Source organism: Antennarius striatus, chromosome 14 (assembly GCF_040054535.1).
Source record: "Antennarius striatus isolate MH-2024 chromosome 14, ASM4005453v1, whole genome shotgun sequence".
Lineage (NCBI taxonomy): Eukaryota > Metazoa > Chordata > Actinopteri > Lophiiformes > Antennariidae > Antennarius > Antennarius striatus.
Window position 1 is genome coordinate 1,560,738 of NC_090789.1, and position 19,870 is coordinate 1,580,607.

Here is a 19,870-nt window from a genome sequence, read left to right on the forward strand (position 1 = left end):
TACAGGCCCCAGGCTGAAGCGGGCCGAGTTCCAAATTGAATATTGCTGAAGCATAACTGTGTCGGATACCCAGTTTCCTTACCCCACGGTCTGACTGATTGAATTCCTCCCTCAACGAGTGAAAGGACTCCTCAGGTTGGTGTCAGTGGACATGGATTGTCTGGTTGGGTCGTGAACTGATTTACTCGTGTAGGTGAAGGTTACTTATAGTCTTTATCCCACCATGGAAAAGAAACGCGACCTTTCCTTAAATTTGACGGGATAATTACCCATCAAGACACCTTCACGGATTTTTATAGCAATGTAAATACATATCACTGTTAGATAAAGTCGTACATTTTCATTTGAAGGTATAGCAGCTGGACTTAATTTCACTGTAAATTATCACCCTTATAGCTTAATTTAAAATGCTGAGTAAGCTACATTTTGTTGTTCACACATCCGTTTTTCACTGGGGCAAAAGGTCAGGAGTCGAGGGAGGAAGACGATAATGAAAGGTAATTTCTAATCCATCAGACATTTCCCAGGCATGAGGGCCTTATTAGTGGACAGGTAAGTCTGACCGCTCCGGCTGAAGGGTTTTCCTGGCTGCTGCAGGTCTTCCTTCACTGACATTGATATGAGCTCCAGAGGAGGGCGAAGAAACAATGGTGTTGACAAGCGGTATCAGTCCAAACACCATGAAGGCGCAGCCCCACGATTGCATTTCCAAGCCAATTCCATTATCAGGACACACAGACATTACTAATGCCTGAAAACAAACAATACACAAGCATCTTTCTAATTAAGCCCTTGAGTAGCGCTGCTAAGTGCATTGGCCTATTGGTGCTGGATGCCTGCGAACAGGCTGATTGGATTCTTCAGCACTTTTAATATGCACCGATGTCCTCCCACAGGCCCCAACAAGACTCCTGGCTCAATCCAATGGCCCATCCAATACACTGCAGCTAAAAAAGCCCCAAGAAGTGGACTGTAGTATCAACGATGTGATAGACTTGGATGGGAAAACACAATCTGACATGTTGTTGAGAGTCCAGGGTGGGAAAAGTATTTAAAAAATGCTTATCCTAAATGTGTTTCTACTAGGTTAATGATTTATTTGATGCCAAACCATCTGGTAGAAACAGTTCTTGGGATTTCCCCAACTTTAAGCAGCTTGGGCATTTTTGCCCACTCAAGACACCCAAAGCTGGAGAGGAGGGGAAGCCCCTAGAAAAGTCATTCAGATGAACAAGATCTTAGTGACCATCATTCTCCTCTGTGAACCCACTCGGGTAAATGATGCTCCTGTGATTGAGTAATGAAGCACTCGCTGAACCTGATTTAATATCTCCTCTAGCGTCTCAGGAAGCTAATAAAGAAATAAAGTTATGAGCATTATTAGATGAGGCTGCAACTCAACATCATTTTATGAAAATTACAGTAGTACAGGGAGTAGTTACCATGAGGTGGTTGTGTTCCACTTACATTTTAACAAGAAACTGCCAAAATACATCGTTCACTTGAGACGGTCCGTGTTGCGCTCATTGTTTAGTCTGCTGGAGTTTGATCAGCAGCTTTCCCAACAGCCCAAGCTAACTACATGAGCTAATCGGTGAAAGCTAAATGAGGTAGGGTCCTACCTACATTCAATGCAGTCGCAGCTTCTTCTTTTTTTTAATCTCCATAGATGATGAGGTGAAAATTCAAAAGCCAGGGATCTTGAAAACATATTGGTGTTTAATTTGAGAGGAACATTTGAAAAGTGTTCTTATAAAGATAAAGACGTCAACGGAAGACCGACAGAGAACTAAAAGACTAACAAAGAGAACTCAAAAGATTCCAGTGAAGTGCTTGAAAGACAAATGGACTCCCGATACCCTGCTGTGAAGATTAAAAGTCGAACAACGACACAAATTCATCTCATTTTTCGGAGTAAATTAATGAGGTGATTTCTCAAGAACTCTCCTTGCTTTTAATTTTGAAGATGACCGTCCCCTTCAACACTTCAAGAGAGTCCTGCACGACAGGCTGGTTGTAATTCTTTGCTTTTCAGTTAATGAATTGCACACCTACAAGGTTTCAGGCTGCTTGAGTGCTTCGGTTGAAATACGATATAATAAGGATTTACTGGCAGGACGTTCAGGTAACAGGCCAAAAGAAATATCTTTGAGCATCCAATCCTACCAACGAAGCCATAAAGATACCTTCAACATCATGACATCTGAGTACGGTACCGGTCATGCTAGTGTCACAGCGTAGCCAAACCAGTCTTAAGTGTTTATTGATTTTAAACTGGCTTCCTTTTAAGGTACGTTAAGGAGTTTAGAAGATGTCAAGCGTCTTTGAGGAGACCTTCATCGTCTAATTAAAGTCACGTTAGCATAAGTGCTATCGACCACCATCACGTAGTTCAAATTCTGCATTTTTTTGTCAACTGAAGCAAAAACCAGACTTCACATCTGCACATGTATTTCCTCAAGGCTTTCTCTGAAGTTCCACAACCGTCTCCAGTACATCTATAACAAGGCCAAGCAGAGAACTGGACAGTCTGAGTCATTTGGAATACGGCTATTGTTGAAAACAAATCCAGCAAATTACTCAGCTATACAGGTTATTTTTTAGCACAACTGTTCCAGTGAAAAATACCATAAATATGAAGGAAGACTGTGGAGAGGAAACATTTTTGCAACCCCATCACCCTGTTTTTAATCTGTGAAAGTCTCTCCAACTTCGCCCCTGTACGAATGCCCAGCAACAGTCACTAACATCTGGATACTGTCTCTGGTGGGAAAGTCGTACAATCTGCACTTGTAGCCGGGGTCACATGGTCGTTTGACCCAGGCAGGGGTATTTATAGCCTAAACCTGGGTTGAAATGCAAGCGTTTGCCCCGTTTCCAGCATTTATGTTCATGAATATGACTATAATAACATCAAATCTCCCTTCACAATAATAACCTGGGTGCACAATAATTTCCCGGTTAGTGCGAAGGCCAATCCATGGACGTACAGTCCGAGCCGGAGTCTGTTTTGTTCAAGGATTGCAGCTGAATTATAGTTCAATAATTTAAGGGGCATCTAAACCTGCCCCCCACTCCGACTCCACTCCACCCCCCCCCCATCCTAATGGACTGAGAATCAGCTACTGGTTTCCCCTTGACAAACGGCAACCTTTCTGGTAATGTAGTCGGCCGCTGCACACGAAATGAAATACGGGGTCCGGATTTGAGTTCCGTGTTGGCGACCCAACGTCTGAAGTCTGACATACGCACTCAATCCAACGGCACTGATAAATTTCATTCCATCTGTTGATCCCCCCTCCCCACCCTCCACCCCCCCCATGGTACAAGTGGACCATAGGCGGAGACAGATAGGGATATGGTTGTGCTTTGTCAGATACTATGTAGGTTAGAGTGATTACATTAAAGGTCAGGGTCTTCTTGTGCCCTGGTGGAGGTGGAATGTGATAACAATACTAATCCTTTTGCAAGTCGGTGCCGGTCATACCGATGCTCAAATTACTCCCACGAACAACAGGAAGAAAGGGAAGGGAGGACGAGAAGAAGACACCAGATCGGATCTGTCCACCAGGTGAGAATTCAGGAAGGAGTCAGAAGTGCTGGAGGTGTCTTCCTCCTTTTAAACACTTCACATCACATCTTTCTATGTAGGGCTCGAAGGTATCCGGCTGGACCTCGCTGCCACCCTGGTCTTCCTGGTGGGGGGTAGGGGGTGTAGATAAAAGGGGGTGTCAAAACCACTCCTGGGAGGTCGCTTCCCCAGCCTCAGGTGGTGTTCCAGCAGACAGCGAAGATTGAAGGCAAATCACAGACATCGCTCAAGGCCAAGTGTTAGACACATCGATGTGTCCGGGCAAAAAGACAGAAAGCTAGATGGAAAGGGGCGGAAGAGGGGGAGGTATTCAGAGAGAGGAAGGTAAAGAGGAGAGGAGTATATCTTTATGAAGACAAAAATGCAAAGGTTTCATCGGACGCCTCTAAAGATGCAACTCGCTGCCTGGAAGCAATGGAGCGCCGGGAAGAAACAGGGGATGATACAAAACACACAAGCGAAAAGGCTAACTCGATCACATTTGTCAAGGGCTTCGGATTCAAACCAAACACGAGTCTCTGTTCTTTCCTTCCTCGCTCATTTCCTCCCAGACGTAACAGACACTCAGATAGATCTAGTCTCTCCTCTCCAGCTGATTCACATCCTGCCGGCCTCCCTGCTCGCCACAAATCTCCCGCGAAAAAAAAAAAAAAAAGAAGTGCCAGCAATAATTCCACTGCTCATTATTCTTCATTACAGGAGAGAAACGCACCCAAGGCTAGATCATATTTGCTGTTAAAGTTTCGGAGACAATTAGCTCGGGTTGTTAAAATTAATCATAGTTACAGCCGTAATCTCTGAGGCCAGCAGAAGCCCGGCATTTATGGTTTGTTTATTCGAGCAGCTCCTGTGGATATCGACAGGGCCCCGTTGTAAACATTGGGTTAAGGCCTTCTCCGATCATTGGGCGGATTTACTTTCGGCACGAGGACGGGGCAACCGATTGTTACCTAGATTAGAAAACAACGTACGGACTTTCCATCAATTGATTCCAGTTGTTTAATCCAAACAAGCGCCTTATCATATCTAAATCATCTGATTTTTTTCCCGCTCTGCTATGAGAATAACGGTAATAGCTGAGGTGCTTGATATTTTAGTGACTTCCTTGTCTCGGAAAGCCTTACAGCAGCGTTCCCCTGTTCTCGCTGCTTGTTGTCATTATAGTTGTGATCGACTGTAAATATCAAAGCCTGATGGAATCTGATGGGAAGCTTCGTTATGCTAATCTAAGCAGTCTCTGAATAAAACATTGACTTAGACGGCGCCAAAATGGAGACATGCCTTCCACGCGTTTCTTTTCATTTCATTCCTTCAATGCGTTCTTTTGCCCCTTTTGTGCTTCGTGAGCAGAAAGATCCGATATCCGTCTTCAATTAATTTGACTTCATTTTTAAGAGGCCCTGTGGTCGGCTGCTTACCAGAAACCAGAACCCGATAGCCCCGGTCGCGACGCATGAAGACCATACAAACATCCGTTAGCCGTTTCGTAGCGGCAGCGTTCCCCCTCGCAGTCCGTTTGTTTTTTCATCCACTTTCTGGCACTTTTTCCAAACATGATACCACAATTGAGATCACAACACACGTTAATGCTGTTGTGTCTCGCTCTTTGCAGTTCGGCAATTTGCATTGAAGTTTTGCGTCGGGAGACGGGACACCTGGGAAGGATATAATCGGGAAGTTCTGCAGATAGAAATGCCAAAAAGCAAAACCAAGCAACATGCACATACAGTAGTACAAAATATCTGGGCCCTCTGGGGTTATTATTAATACCCCACTACAATGCCCCACATCACTTACTGAGAGCGTCTGCAGCAGACCGCCGTTGACACTGGATGCATTTCAAGCAGCTGTAATGAATTATACTCCTGCTCTAAAACAACGAGCACCGATGGAATGTTTTCTGACGTAATGGTCTGATGCGTAGTTACAAGATGATCCCGGTGTAATTATTGTTTGCTCCAGCAAACGGATAATTGACACACAAGCAGGCGCTGAGGCGTGTGGAATTTTCGTGACAACTATTGGAATATTGAGTGGACATAATATTCCACTGAGACCACACATGTAGGATTCCACTTTATTCACTTTATGGTTCCAAATAAGTCTCAAATGCATTTTTTAAATTTAAATTTTTTATTTTTTTAATTTTTGTTGACTAATCCCTGTTCCCATTATGTTAAACTTTTTTTTTTCAATTTTAAAAAAAAAGAAGTGTTTTCTAATCTGTGTTACCATTACATTTGATTAGTTTCGCTGCTATGCCGATGACACGCCGTTATATCTAACAGTAAAATCGACTCGTAAAATCACAAATTTCTTCACTAATACCAATGAATGGACAGCTGCTGTCTGAAATGACAGGTTCCTCTCATTGATCCTCATAACCTTCATACTGGTATTCAGTCCTGAATATTGATTACTTTTGAACCAAACATCAGAAAAGTGTCGTCTTTAATTCAAACCTTGTGGTCAAGTTCACCCCTGCATGTTTTTACCATCTGAGGCTTCATATTCCTGGCCTTCAGAATAAAAGTAATCCTTTGATTTCTTCAGGGTTCGGCTATTGTAGAAATCCAGAGACCATTCATTCAATCAACTGTCTAAACCGGAAAAAATTCAGAAACTTATCGTAAAAATCAAAAGAAGGGAAGATATTAGTCCAACTTACTAACCTTAAACCGACTATGCTTTTGTTTTTCAATCATTTTTAAGATTTTATTTATGACTTCTTCATCCCTTCATAACCTGTCTCAACCTATAGAAAACATCTGGACAGGAAGTGGCTGAATATACCGGTTTAAAAGTTTTTTTAAAAATGGCCCATCATTTTCTTGGTCTGTAGAAAAGAACGTCTTGTTTTGTTCTTAAATAACCGTATATTCTTTTCATATTTATCCGTTGTATCTATTATCTTGCGTATTCCACCATTTTAGCATTACCATCCCCTCCCCCCAGTCCTTTCTCTCCAATATTGCCATCACGCCAAACTCCACTTTTCCATCACCCCGTTCCCTCCGTCTGTTATTTGCAGATTTTTTAATAATGAACCCAACAGGCATCCTCTTCATTAAGCAGGCAGGGGGAGGGAGGCCAGCAAGCCGGGCTGACCCTGCTACACTCTCCTCATTGGGGATCTGGCACAGGAATTTTAATAGGAGTGCAACACAGGCAGGCAGGTCAGTCCAGGAAACACGCTGTGCATGCCAATCCAAGCTGACCGACCGGCATGAACGCGGCGCTGCTAGCCTGACAGCCTGTAACGAGCACCGAGGTAAGGAAAGGAGGCGAAGAAGGGATGAGGGCAAGCGGGAAAACGGTGTTAAAGGAATCAGGAAGGACACACCGAGGTACTGAGCAGCCAATCCGGCCGGAGGAGCGGATCCGGATGGATGGATCCCCAGCAAACCAAGACAACCCCCCCCCCCCCCGTTGTGTTGGTCGTTCTAATCTAGCAGGTAATGCTGCTGGTAATTGTGTCGTATTTATGCCGAACATGTGTTTTGGAAAGGAATGAATGAAAACGTGGGCGCAACACGGGAACCGTTACGAAGGCCGTTATTGTAATCGCGACGTAAAAAAGGCTACTAGTTGATATCTCCCTCAGTAACAGAACGAGCTGTATTTTATGTCCCCTAAACCAGCCACATGAGTATTACCGAATAAAAGGTGTGAGCTTGCAGCAGGCTTTTAGAGCTACTCTGCCGGGCCGGGTAATAAACCATTCACTCACATCCTCCATGCTTAAACAGTCTGCCTTTGAGCTACACTTTATATCACCCCTTTTAAATTTCCCCTGCCCTGAATAGCACAGGTGATTTGTTGTACGCTCACCACCGGGCCAGTGGATTTTCTTTTTTAGCGTCTCTTCGTCGTGGTAATTGCCACGCCGACCTTGATGCAGATAGGATAAATGAAACATATCTTCTGTCGAGACTCGGCCATTATTAGCACCACGGAATTACCTCATTTCCTCTGCCAGCTCTGTAAACACTTCAGGTTGTGCACACGCCTGTCCATCCTGGGATTGGCTCGGAGACTATCGGAGAGGTCATTGGCAGCGGTGCCTTGCGCTAAAAGATAAAGCGAGTACCTTTTACTATGAATCATCCACATGCCACTTTAAGGTAAGAGCCAAACCTCTCCTTCGGGAACAGCAGGCAGTCTTTTTATAGGACGCACAACTCCCGATCCAAATTTTGAAGCGTTACCCTTTATTTGGACACCAAATATGACACGTGGGAATAATAGATATACCGAAAAGTCTAGCTAGGATTTTAGGAAGCAAAACGCTCAGCGGTCTGTTTGATCAGGCGTCCAGATACAAATAAAATTTTAGTGTTTTACTTGGAGTCTTATCATTGCCAACCATTTAAGACTGCAGATACCATCAATGTTTGTTCGGATTCTCTCCACACGTCATTTCCATCCCACCAGCTCGCCATTTATCAAATCACCGCTAGATTTGTCACTTGGGATTATTAGTTTTTAAACACAGCAAGAATGTTACGTTTGTAAAATATTAGATAAGATTTGTTCCTAATGTGTAACGTGAGCCGCTTAGCCCACCATGCCAAAAGCACTTGGCATACCGAATAGTAGGGAGTGTCAGTGAACACACCACTTGCCCGGGATGGGGGGTAAGTAAACAAGCAAGAAGAATTCAGTCCCGTGAGGCAATGCTTATTTGTCCATTTTTTTTAATATCATTGTATTAACAATCCATAAAGAAACCACATTTTCCAATATTCAGATGAAGTCAATAAACTGTAAGAGGAGCAACATCAATACCGACAACCACAGAGCAAATAAAAATAAATCGCCCCCAATAAACAAATTCCGTTTGCCTCCATTACTGACTGTCAGCTGAGCCTATCATATCTAAACAGTTCTGGTTCTATACGGCAAATTCTTGACTGCTTTATAGCAAAACAGGTCACATTGAAAATCTATAAATACATCATATTTAATTGTCGGCAAACCGTCGGCGCCTATCGGCTCTGTGGCTCGGAGGACAAAGTCTTAAACGGAGGGAGTGATACTGGGCCTCATTTCTTGCACTGTCAGCTTTGCAAATTAAGAATGATGTTGCTATTTGTCTCTGAGTTTATTTGTTAGCAAATGGTTGATTTAGCTCGAGCTAACAGGCGACGCGCGGCTCCTCTCATTAGCGATAAAGGGTGCTGTGAAGCGGCGGCTAGAAAGGAAACACAAGACAGTCAACATCATCAGATGTCCGATTTCCGGACAAAAATCAAACGCGATCTTTGAGAAGGATCAGAACTTGGATGGAAAAAACTTTCAGAGTCGAATTCCTCCCAACGGTGGGACGATGAGCAGACAGCACCTGGTCCACGTGTTCTATTTTGGTTCAGATTACACCATCAGTGTCCGCCCGTCGAGGGAGATTGTCCATCCGACGTTAATCCCACTTTGATGAGTCTAGCTTTGCGGGAAAAGCGTTGGCATTTCGCACTAAGGCCGTCTCACTTTTCTCCCGCCACGCACCGACCGACCTCGACTCCGATGAGCTGCTCTTTCATCCCGACCTCGGTGAGAGGAATTCAAATGACTGGCAGGTTAGACGACGGCTCACGGGAGTCGGAGAGACCCCCAGAGAGGTGCCTCGACAACGAGATACCAGAACACCTCCCAGGTCAAGGTCAGAAAGTCCTACGAGAACTTCCAGCCCTGTGTGCCTCCCCCTTATTATATATTTAAAAAAACATGTTTAAAAATTTCTAGATTGCCCCACAGCGCCACCTGCTGTTGTGGAGGGTAAACGACTAATCTTGACATATTTGTTTTTTCATTTCCAGCAGTGTGTTGGTCTTATATTGTGTGTTTGTTTGGTAAACTTTTGCATTCAGGACCCCCAGGAAGATGAGGTGTCGTATCTCAGTGGGAACATCCTGACTAAATGGAGATAAATGAAGTTTTTCTTGATGCACCATCCAACAAAAAGACGACTAAACTGTTAGAGTACCAGACTGATGAGAAGTAGCTGTGTTCAACTTTCTACCATTCCCATCTAGTCGGTCTGTTCTAACCCCCCCTCCTCCGGTCTGGATGCTGTAAGACAAGGTGAACCCCCCATTGTTTTCAGAGCAGAAGATCGATATCTTCATATACGGGCTTCAGAGGCATGTTAGCGTTATGAACTAAAAGCCTCGCCTTTGTTTCTGATGCCACTCGGGTAATTTTGCGCCGCAAGACTTGAATGATTTAAGAAATAATAAAAGGCAGCTTAAAAACAGCTGGCCCTCTGGACGGGCTATTGATCCGTCTCAGCAGAGGCAAATCAAGAACTGTATTTATGATCAGGCGAGGTGTAAGGAATTATACCGCCACACAACGCGCTATTGATCGGACAGAAAGACATGAACGGTTAAAAAAGTTAACCACTGAGCGAACAAGTCTATCCGTGTCCACATATCTTTACCTTGATGCACACCTTACAGACTTCTCATTCGTTTTGAGCGTTATCCGTGTTGCTCTTCGTCCTACATCGACGTAAAAGACGCAAAAACTGCAGGTGCATCGTCGGGATTTCAATAATTGATGCGACGCTGCATGCAAATATTGACAAAACGAATGGTTTCCTTGAGTAAGTGAGGCTTAGACACGGAGGGGAAACACAAAGTGATATTTTTGCACAAAACAAGATTGACTTGTTTGCCTCATTAAGGACGTGAACAGGTGAGTAGGTGATTAATTGAACGAACAAATGGCTCCAGTGTTGGGGAACGCTCTCCTCCATCACGTCCGGCTACAGCGAGGTGTGGCACTGCCTCCCTCTGGCACTGCGAGGAAGCACAGGAGGAGGAAGGCCTCCTCCAACTCCCGTTGGCCAAAATCCCTCAGGTATCTCCCTTTCTCTTGCTCTTTTGCTTAAAAACAAACCTTCAAGCACATCCAGATGAGATCAGAGCATCAAACTCACTTCGATGGTGGGGTTAAACTTCGCAAACCCCAGATGAATGCACAGTTTAAGCTCTGACGGTTGGATGGAGTCTAAACAGACTCTAAAAAGTGGGCATTTTGAGGTAACAGAGCCTCCTTATCAGTAAGATGAGCAATCGGCTCCGTAGGGAAACTGAGAAGGGAAAGTGATTGCGTATCAGCGCCGCCTGCCTCCGCAGCGTCATCTGATTTGTGATAATGTGGTGAAAGGTTCCGTCTATCCAAAACGTGACTCAGATGACGCCCGGGCGCCGTGACGCGAAGCAGATATCAGATGGAGCGAGGAGGGAAACGTACGCCTGAAAACGTAACCCCAAGATCAGGTCAGAGACACGATCTGAGCGCAGAGACGATTTAAATAAAGTTGTTTGTCTTCAAACACCCCTCCTCCCCCCTACCCCATTCAGCTCTCCATCTCCACAAACCCCATAATGACATTTGGTGCTGTAAAGAGCCATGATGGGGCCGTTAAGTGCGAGGAGGGAGGCGGTTGTCACGGTTACCTGATGCATCACGGTGCTGGACCATCTGCCACGCAAAAGCCAGCTCACCGCTCGCTGCTGTAATTACAGACACCCCCAGCAGGACAGGAGGTGTGTGTGTGTGTGTGTGTGTGTGTGTGTGTGTGTGTGTGTGTGTGTGTGTGTGTGTGTGTGTGTGTGTGTGTGTGTGTGTGTGTGTGTGTGTGTGTGTAAAAACATGCCAGTTTGTTTCAGGAAAAATAGTGGAATTTGTAATCGACCACAGGATGTCCTGATCAGATTCAGCGATGGGACTCAAACTCATCCTGTCAGCGACACACATACCCATCCTGTCAATGTGACTCGAACAAATCCCATCGATGGGACTTGAACCCATCCTATCAACGGGACTCTAAACCATCCCGTTGACAGGACTCGAACCAATCCTGTCAACGGGATTTGAACCCAACCTGTCGACGGGATTCAAACCCATCACATTAACAGGACTCAAACCCGTCCCAATAACAGGGCTCAAACCCTTCCTGTCGACAAGACTCGAACCCATCCAGTCGATGTGACTCAAACCCATCCCGTTAAAGGGATTCAAACCTACCCCAATAACGGGACTCAATCCCTTCTTGTCGACAGGACTCGAAACCATCCTCCCGACAAGACTCAAACGCATCCTGACAAAGAGACTCAAACCCATCCTGTTGACGGGACTCAAACCCATCCTGTCAATGGGACTCGAACCAATCCTGTCAACGGGATTTGAACCCATCCTGTCGAAGGGATTCAAACCTATCCTGTTGAAGGGACTCAAACCTGTCCCAATTACAGGACTCAAACCCACCCCAATAACGGGACTCACACCTATCCAGTCAACGGGATTCAAATGCATCCCGTTAACAGGACTCAAACCTACTACGATAACGGAACTCAAACCCAACCTGTCGACAGGACTCAAACCCAACCTGTCGACAGGACTCAAACCCAACCTGTCGACAGGACTCTAACCCAACCTGTCGACAGGACTCTAACCCAACCTGTCGATGGGACTCAAACCCATCCGGTCAACGGGACTCAAACACATCCCGTTAACGGGACTCAAACCCTTCCTGTCGACATTGTTCCGTCTTGTGACTGAATTCAGTTCATTCACTTCACACTTCCGTGTGAAAACCTAGCGTTGCTAACCGGTAGCGGCAGGGTCATGTGATCACACCTCACTGACCAGACCAGGCCATTTCTACTGCTGTCGGACGAAAAAAAAAAAAAGCAATTAAAAACCAGATTTGGTATAAATTGCTGGGTGATCTCATTACCGCGGAAGCCCTGCAGACAGAAGTCTGCTTTTAATGAGGTAAAATTAACAGCATTAGCATCGCCGCCTCCTCGCCGTCCTCTATGGTACTTCCTGTTTCTGCCGTCTCATATTTTTCCTCCTCTGGGCATGTCGTGTTCGGAATGTCTGCAGAAAATAAATATGTGTATTTGGAGTTATTATCTCTCTCTAATTTACTGTAATGAAAACGCTAGCCTGTACCGACGGATGAGCCATTTTAATTTAAGCATCGAATGCAGGCCTGCATATTAATGACCTCATTTACATAAATCATGCCACTCCACTCGGGATTCCAATTAAACCCTTGAGTAATTGCTCGGCTGACCCGTTAAATAGAATCCTTTAAGTGGTTCAACAGGCCACCAAAGCCTGTTGACACGCACACACACACACACACACACACACACACACACACACACACACACACACACACACACACAAACATACCCAGAATAAAATTAATAATAATAAAAAGATCTGCTCATTTTTGAAATGTGAACGTCCTCTGGGAGGCGTGGGACCGCGGCTCGGCCAAAATTCAGTTTGAGAGGGAGACGCTTCGTCAAACAGGATAATGATATCAAAAATCTCTTCCACTGGAGGGGTGAAAAGGGGGGGAGGGGGGCGTCGCTACGACGATCAGCGTTTGGCTTGCAGTGCAGAATAACACAATGGAACACATTAAAAGCTGGTTTATGCAAATAAGGCTGGCTTAAACTCCTATTATCCGCCGCAAAATAAAAATGATGTGAACGACTCAATTTAAAAAAACAATGGATGAACATGCGCGCGCTCGGTCACACACACACACACACACACACACACACACACACACACACACCTAAGGGGTCACATGTCACAACTGGCATTTAAGCCAGTTTTAACATTACATCCCTGCCATCCAAATGTCTGTTTACAGTTGTTACCGTGACAACAGAAACGTGGAAGTGATGCAACAGTGAGCTGCGTGCTAGCATCGTGGGAATTTTATCACGACAGCGATGGCTGCGCCTCGGGACCCTTAAAAGTTCCCCCGTTTCGTTCCCGTCTCGCCGCTCTGCAGGTTCAGTTTCAGTCGGCTGTGGCTGTCGCCATAGCAGCGGACACCGGCCCAAATGTATGACATCATCCCGAAGTGAGTCATGGTGGCTTTGACTCTCCGCTTCCACGCCTCCCTTCTGGAGTTCTCTGGAAGACGTGGTCAGTAAGCCCCACATGTCAGGCTGTGACGACACGTGTGACGACATGCTGTACTGTCACGCTGTAACGTCAGACTCTGATGTCACGCTGTGATGTCACGCTGTGATGTCACGCTGTGATGTTGACGGGTGAAGCAGATCAGACAAACAGACATCCAGACCGATAATTAACACATTGATCAAGAAGAAGATCAAATGTGTTGATTATCAAGTTCTGACTGTTGGTCTTTAGTACTTATATCAGGTCAAATCAAACGGCGTTGAGTTCAGTTTGTGGTTTGAGTGTCATTCGTAAAGCGATAGTTAACAATCACATGATTAATTCATCGGCATTCAGGAAATGATTTTGATGGACTGTTATTTACGCTGATAGTCGTAGCAAGTTCTCTATTTAGCATCGGCTAACAAAAAAAAAAAAACGTCCAAATTCAACATGCATTTTAATTATGCTTTATTATATAAACCTTCCAGAAAAATGAAAGCAGCCAGAGATGAAAAAAATTATTTACAGGTACAAAAGAAAAACAAAACACCTCGTGTGTAAAAATAGGATGACGGGATTAGCTAGCCTGGCGCTAATCATCACCGGTGTTCCTCAAATAACCTGACAGGATATGACATCAGCGAGCACAACCGCTGCATTTACATCATACCGTTAGCGGTTAGCTAGCATTTATGACGTAAAGGTCAGGGGTTAAAGGTCAGGGGCGTTCAATGCCTGCAGAGGAATAACAGAGGGACCGAAGAGCGTCGTTCAGATTAGAAACCAAGCTGGATTAGCCGGGACGCTGGAGAGGCTAACGCCGCAGCGTCGGATGACACGCGTGAAAAATGCTGAATCAGGCAGAGAGATGAACCCCCCCCCTCGTTTCTATGCAACGTCCTCAAATAACAAGTAAACTAATAATACTTGAGAAACAAGTTAATTACTGCTCACTCTTTGCAGAACTCTAATTAAAGCCTTTACAAAAGAGCAGCGGTAATACACTTTTAAGTGTCATGGGAGATTACCTAATTAGGCACACACACACACACACACACACACACACACACACACACACACACACACACACACACACACACACACACATACGTGCACACACTCAGACGCTGGTGAGAAAACTGTCATTCTGTAATTAGCGCCGGCGTTGAAACCCTCTATTACAGTTTCATTTCCGCGTCACGATGGGGGCGGCGCCGCCTGACCCTGGCGCCCGCTAACGCCCGGCGTTTGTTCACAGCTTTGGAAGCAGTGGGTTCTTTATGACACGGCGCAGCGTGGCGCTCCATTTCCACAGCCAGTTAAAAGCCAGGCTAATATTTTAGCGTTAGCTCCTCCGGTAATTGCCGCCTTTCCATCTCCATCAGTGGTGCTAACGAGCGGGCTAGCGGCCGCGGCTAAGGGGGGTCGGAAATGCCGCCTGACGAGGTGTGAATGGGCCAACTTACAGAGTGTTAGCACTTGTTAGCACCGAGCTACCGAGACGTTCAAGAAACCGGACTCCTCTGAAGGTTGTCAGGCTTGAGTGGTCGTTCGTCTTTTGTGTGGTGCAGCGATGCACTGGTCCCAAGCCTCATTCCACGCCTCATGCCACGAAAGCGAGGCAAGCGTTACGGAAAATGAATGAATGAGCAAATGAACGGGACTTCTTCTGACTAAATTAACAATCTTTAGATGTGTCGGAACATTCTGGCCGCATTCCAACCTGGTTTTAGAGTTAAGTCACGCAGACTTCTGGATTGGATAACAGCTAGCTAGCTGCTCCTGCTTGCGAATCGAGGTGCTTTGGAATGATTTTATTGGTAGCTCGCCCCCTGCTGGTGTTGACCCAATCCTACAATGGAACGATTTCTTTACGTGCAATCAAAGGTTGTCCAAAAAGAAGGGCGGCGTTCCAAATCTGGTTTAAACACTGGAAAATATTGCTGCTGAGAGCTGGATTATAATTAATCAAACAACGTTTGTGAGTAGAAACAGATTGTCCGAATAGAAAACGTCTCAGCATCTGTCGGAGCAGACGGCAGGGATGAGGTCATCCTCCCAAATAGACGTGATCGCATAGGTTTCTACGCCATAAATCATTAACTCTTCACGACGCGGAATTATACTCAATTAAGACGACAGGAACCGCACAAGACCGGCGCCATAAATATCAAACGGGATTAGCAGCTGTTAGCGATTCCGATCCTGACCTGCCCCAAAACATTCACGCAAATCACAGCTAAGAGCAGGAAAAGTAGCGACGGATGGGATATAAAGATCTTTCTAATGAATATTTAAATTTATTTATTATTAAACTCAAGACTTAATATGAATTAAGGTCATGATTCAAACGTTTTCTTCTCAAAAAGTCGTCTTTTATAACCCAACGATCGATTGGTGGCGAACAAAGGTTCCCCAACAATCGTAGCAACAAACAGCAGATTTTATTAACAATACTGTAATTTATATTTTAGGACTTCAGCAGAGCAGGAAGTCTTTTATTCATCAAGAAAACCTCTTCCTGGCACATCAAAGTCCTCCCGTGACGAGCGACGGCTAATCCGACGCGTTTGGCGGTTCCTCCTTGACCCTTCCTTCGCTGTCAAGTCGTCCCAAACGGAGACGGGAGCGGTTTGCGAGCCTTGACCGCCGGGGGTCGGACTCACGCACCTCTAGCAGCTGACGCATGGCGAGCATCCGCAGGGTGCGCCATTCATTAAAAAAAACAAAATGCAAAGGGCTGTTTTTTTTTAAAATCGCAGCCAAACGCTTTCCAGATGGCGTCCTAAAAACGGAGCGTTCTCACACTGATGGTCGCACGCCAAAATTTCTGGAAACAAATGGAGTTACGCTTCCAAAAATCCTTTCATTACAAAACGTTGGCTAGGTCAGGGTCACCTGGATGAGGCGGTCACATGACCTGTGACTGTCCGTCCAGAGGGGATTAGGAGCGGCCGCTGATCCCATCAGGCTAACGTGTCACCGGCGCCGCGTCTCAAACACGCTACTGATCCCCTTTGGTGTTTCCCAGCAGGCTGAGCGGAAATCACGGCGGCGCCGTTCTCCGTTAGACAGACTGACACAGCTCCGGAGCAGAGGGCGACCTTTAGCGCTCACAAACAGATGAGGGATAAACGTGTTGTGACAGCGGCTAATAAGGTTTGCTGCCATCCGACGTTTCCTTTCTACTGGCGCTAAAAGTACGCGTTAAAAAAAAAAAAAACACCGACGGGAGATAAATAGAGTCACTAAAGGAGGTCGTGACTCGCGTCGACACGCTTGATCATCCTCTCCTGCCTTTGCGTGACAGATTAGGGACGAAAATAGAAACAGGAACACAAATACATTCTGAACAAAGAGATGCACTAGCGTAGCCGCCGCCCTGATTAGCTCAGCTTCTGTAGCATCAGAATCTTTCTGATCTGATTCTGAACGATGTTTTAAATGAGTTGATTCTCTCCTCCACGTCTCTATGAGTCACTCCTGACGCTTGTGGAGATGCTTGCCTCGAACCACATGACCACCTTCTTAAAGGGGCCGCTCCGCTAACACAGGATACATTACCGCTTAACTCCCAAGCTAGCAGAACCAACAAGAAACAAACGTTGGCGTGACGCTACGAGAACGCTGCTAATAAAGTTGATACAAACTGGATTCACCTTAATTATGATATTTAGAATAAAAACAGTTTTTATTCTGGTCGTAACTCTCGCGACTTCACCTCATCGCAGATTTTTGGTCGGCAGTCACATGATACCGTACGCGCATTCTATTGGCTGACGGCACCCGGAAGTGGGCTATGTTGCGTGAGTCTCGGACTTCCGTGAGACATAAAAGTGCTTTAAACAGTCTGTCAGAGTGTTTTAAAGGTGATACAGATAGAAGGTGGTTTAATATCAGTATGGGGGGGGGTCATAAACGTTTAAATTAACGTATATAATAAGATAAAAAGTTGTTGATTGTGTCGTGCTGCTTACAAAATCAACAATCCTGGACTATCGATTGGTCTTTGCGTTGGGGAAGCTGTGGGGGCTTCTGGTGGAGTCCTGCGCCGCTGCCTCCACAACCCATCAGCCCACTTCCTGTACCTATTCACATCCGGGGGAGGCGGACTGTGTGGGATCGATGCTATTAGAGCGCCAGCGGCTCGGCAGCCGGGCGGCCGCGACTTCAAAAGCAAGAGTGTGGGAGGAGAAATAACACGAGGTAATTATCCGCGCTCCGCTAGCGGCCGCTGAGGTAATCTGGGGAGTGGAGGAGGGAGGCGCGGGCGGTGGCGGCGTTCAGGATGTCTGTCCGCATTTATCTCGACTCGCCGCACTCAGAGAAGACGGAAAACTTTTCCTGGGAAACATTTCTCCACTTTGCATACCTTTACCGAACGTTAGCGCAAGCTAGCAGGCAAGCCAGCAAGACGGAAACAAGTGATGATCATCGCGGATCGTAACCGAACGGAATCACCTGGTAAGGTGGGACGCCACATGCTTTTAAAAAAACAATTAGAAAATAAATAACGAAACGTTAATGAGCGGGAAGCCGTTAGAATAGCGTCGCAATAGCATCTGAACGACGAAAAAGTCGTCGCAAAGTCAAGAAAGTCGTCAAATGAGTTCAGGATATCGATGAATAACGACGGAAGGAGCAGCAACACCAACGCACTCGCATGGCGGAGAGTAATTAGCACAAAAAAAAAAGCTGCGTCAGCTAGCGTCCGTCGGCTAGGCGCGTGCGCCTGTTTCTGCTTCCTGTGCAGTTAATGAGTTAAAGGTCGATCGGACGTTATGACACCAATTAGCGCGAATGTTGGCGTCAGCGCCGCGGCTCGTCGCCGGGGGGATTCCACAAAGATAATTGCTGAATAATGAGCACAAGCTGAAGACATCAAAGCCGAGAAGTGACCCCAAAGGGCGCAGCTCGGCCGTCGCAAGGTTAGGGAGGTGGGGGGCGTGGTCACGGCGAGGTCAGAGGAGACTGTCCTGATTGTGACCTTTGACCTCACCCGGACCACCTTGAGTCATGCGGGGGGGATCGGGGGGTTTTTTTTACGACCGATATTTGCGGAATGAACGTCTTTGTTTCAAAACAACTAAAAAAACAACAAAGTGGGGGAGGAGCTTCAGGGGAGGAGCTTCAGGGGGGTCTTGCGTTACGATAGCGTTGCGGAAAGAACGCGACAGGAAACCTTTGGTCGCTAATAGCCGACGCCACATCGTAAAACATTTTCGTCTTTTATAAAAGCTGAAGACATCAAAGCCAAGGACGCCACCGCTGTCTCGCAGTCGAGCTGGCGTCATGGCAACGCGTGACTCACTTCCTGTGACAACGGCGAGGCAACAGACAGGAAGTAGCGAATGCCAACCGCGCCGCAGCCCCACCTCCCATCACACACATCAAGCCCCACCCAGTCTTACTTTGCCGTCGTCCGTCTCTGGCGTCTCGTCGCCGGCGTCGTATTCCTTCTGCTGATTGGCCCCTGAAAGAGGACGGCCCACAGGGCGGGGCTCCGGCTGCTGGACGTCCATCCGCCTGCGCAAAAAAAAAAAAATCGGATTCAAGAATATTATTTATATCCAAACACGAGACTTTGATCGAGATGAAGGCACAAAAATAAGTTATTGTTGTTGTTGTTGTTGTTGTTGTTGTTGTTTACAAGCTGTTTGAATTCCCTGAACCAAACATCTCCACAACGAGGGACGCGCACCTGTTGGGGCCCCGTGACGTCACCGTGACGTCAGACTCGTGTTCTATTCTACTTGTGTTTGAACTTCCTCCGCGTCGCGCGCCTGGAGGCTGCAGCTCGCCGCGCACGTGCCACCGGATGAGGATGACAACAACAAATGTTTACGTGTAAACAAAGTCGGTTCACCTCTGCACGTCACGCGACATACCTTCCCTCGTGGGCTCCTCTGCGAGTCACGCGCGTGTCAGGCGGGAGATGCGGGACTGGAACTCGCGGTACATCTCTGTGGTGACGCGGGGGCGCGCGTGACGGTCCGGGGCAGCGCGAGGGGGGGGCGGCCGGTGGGTGTTGTTGCGGTAGAAGTTGTTCCGTTACCGGATTCCCAGAGGAGAGTCTCCGGTGACCGGAGGAGCGCCCGGTGTCCACGCTGAGCCAGCCAACGCGGGTGGTGACGTCACGGAGGGCGTGTCCCCGCCGGCTGTCACCACACAAACCGCCCCCCCCGCTGACAGTGGTGCCTTCAGGGACTGCTCGGAGAACCCGCGATCCTACAGGCGGAAGGTAAGGGTGCGTTTTAAAGTTACAATAAAACCAAACGAAACGTTCTAAATGTGTAAAATTCAACATAACTTTATGATTCAGCGTGAATA

General features: G+C 46.5%; 1 protein-coding gene across 2 annotated transcripts in view; it reads right to left on the reverse strand.

Moving 5' to 3' along the window:
* rbms3 (RNA binding motif, single stranded interacting protein) overlaps positions 1 to 19,599 on the reverse strand; it is a 166,132-nt gene extending 146,533 nt beyond the window's left edge. The window contains exons 1-2 of one of the 2 annotated variants that reach the window (XM_068332305.1): positions 19,429 to 19,595; positions 18,952 to 19,066 (exon numbers count right to left, since the gene is read on the reverse strand). In XM_068332305.1, coding sequence (XP_068188406.1) covers positions 18,952 to 19,062 — 111 coding nt within the window. In that variant the 5' untranslated portion in view covers positions 19,063 to 19,066; positions 19,429 to 19,595. Of the gene's footprint in view, positions 1 to 18,951; positions 19,067 to 19,428 lie in introns of both variants that reach the window. The other variant, XM_068332307.1, reaches the window with a different exon arrangement.
* Positions 19,600 to 19,870: the final 271 nt, after the last annotated feature.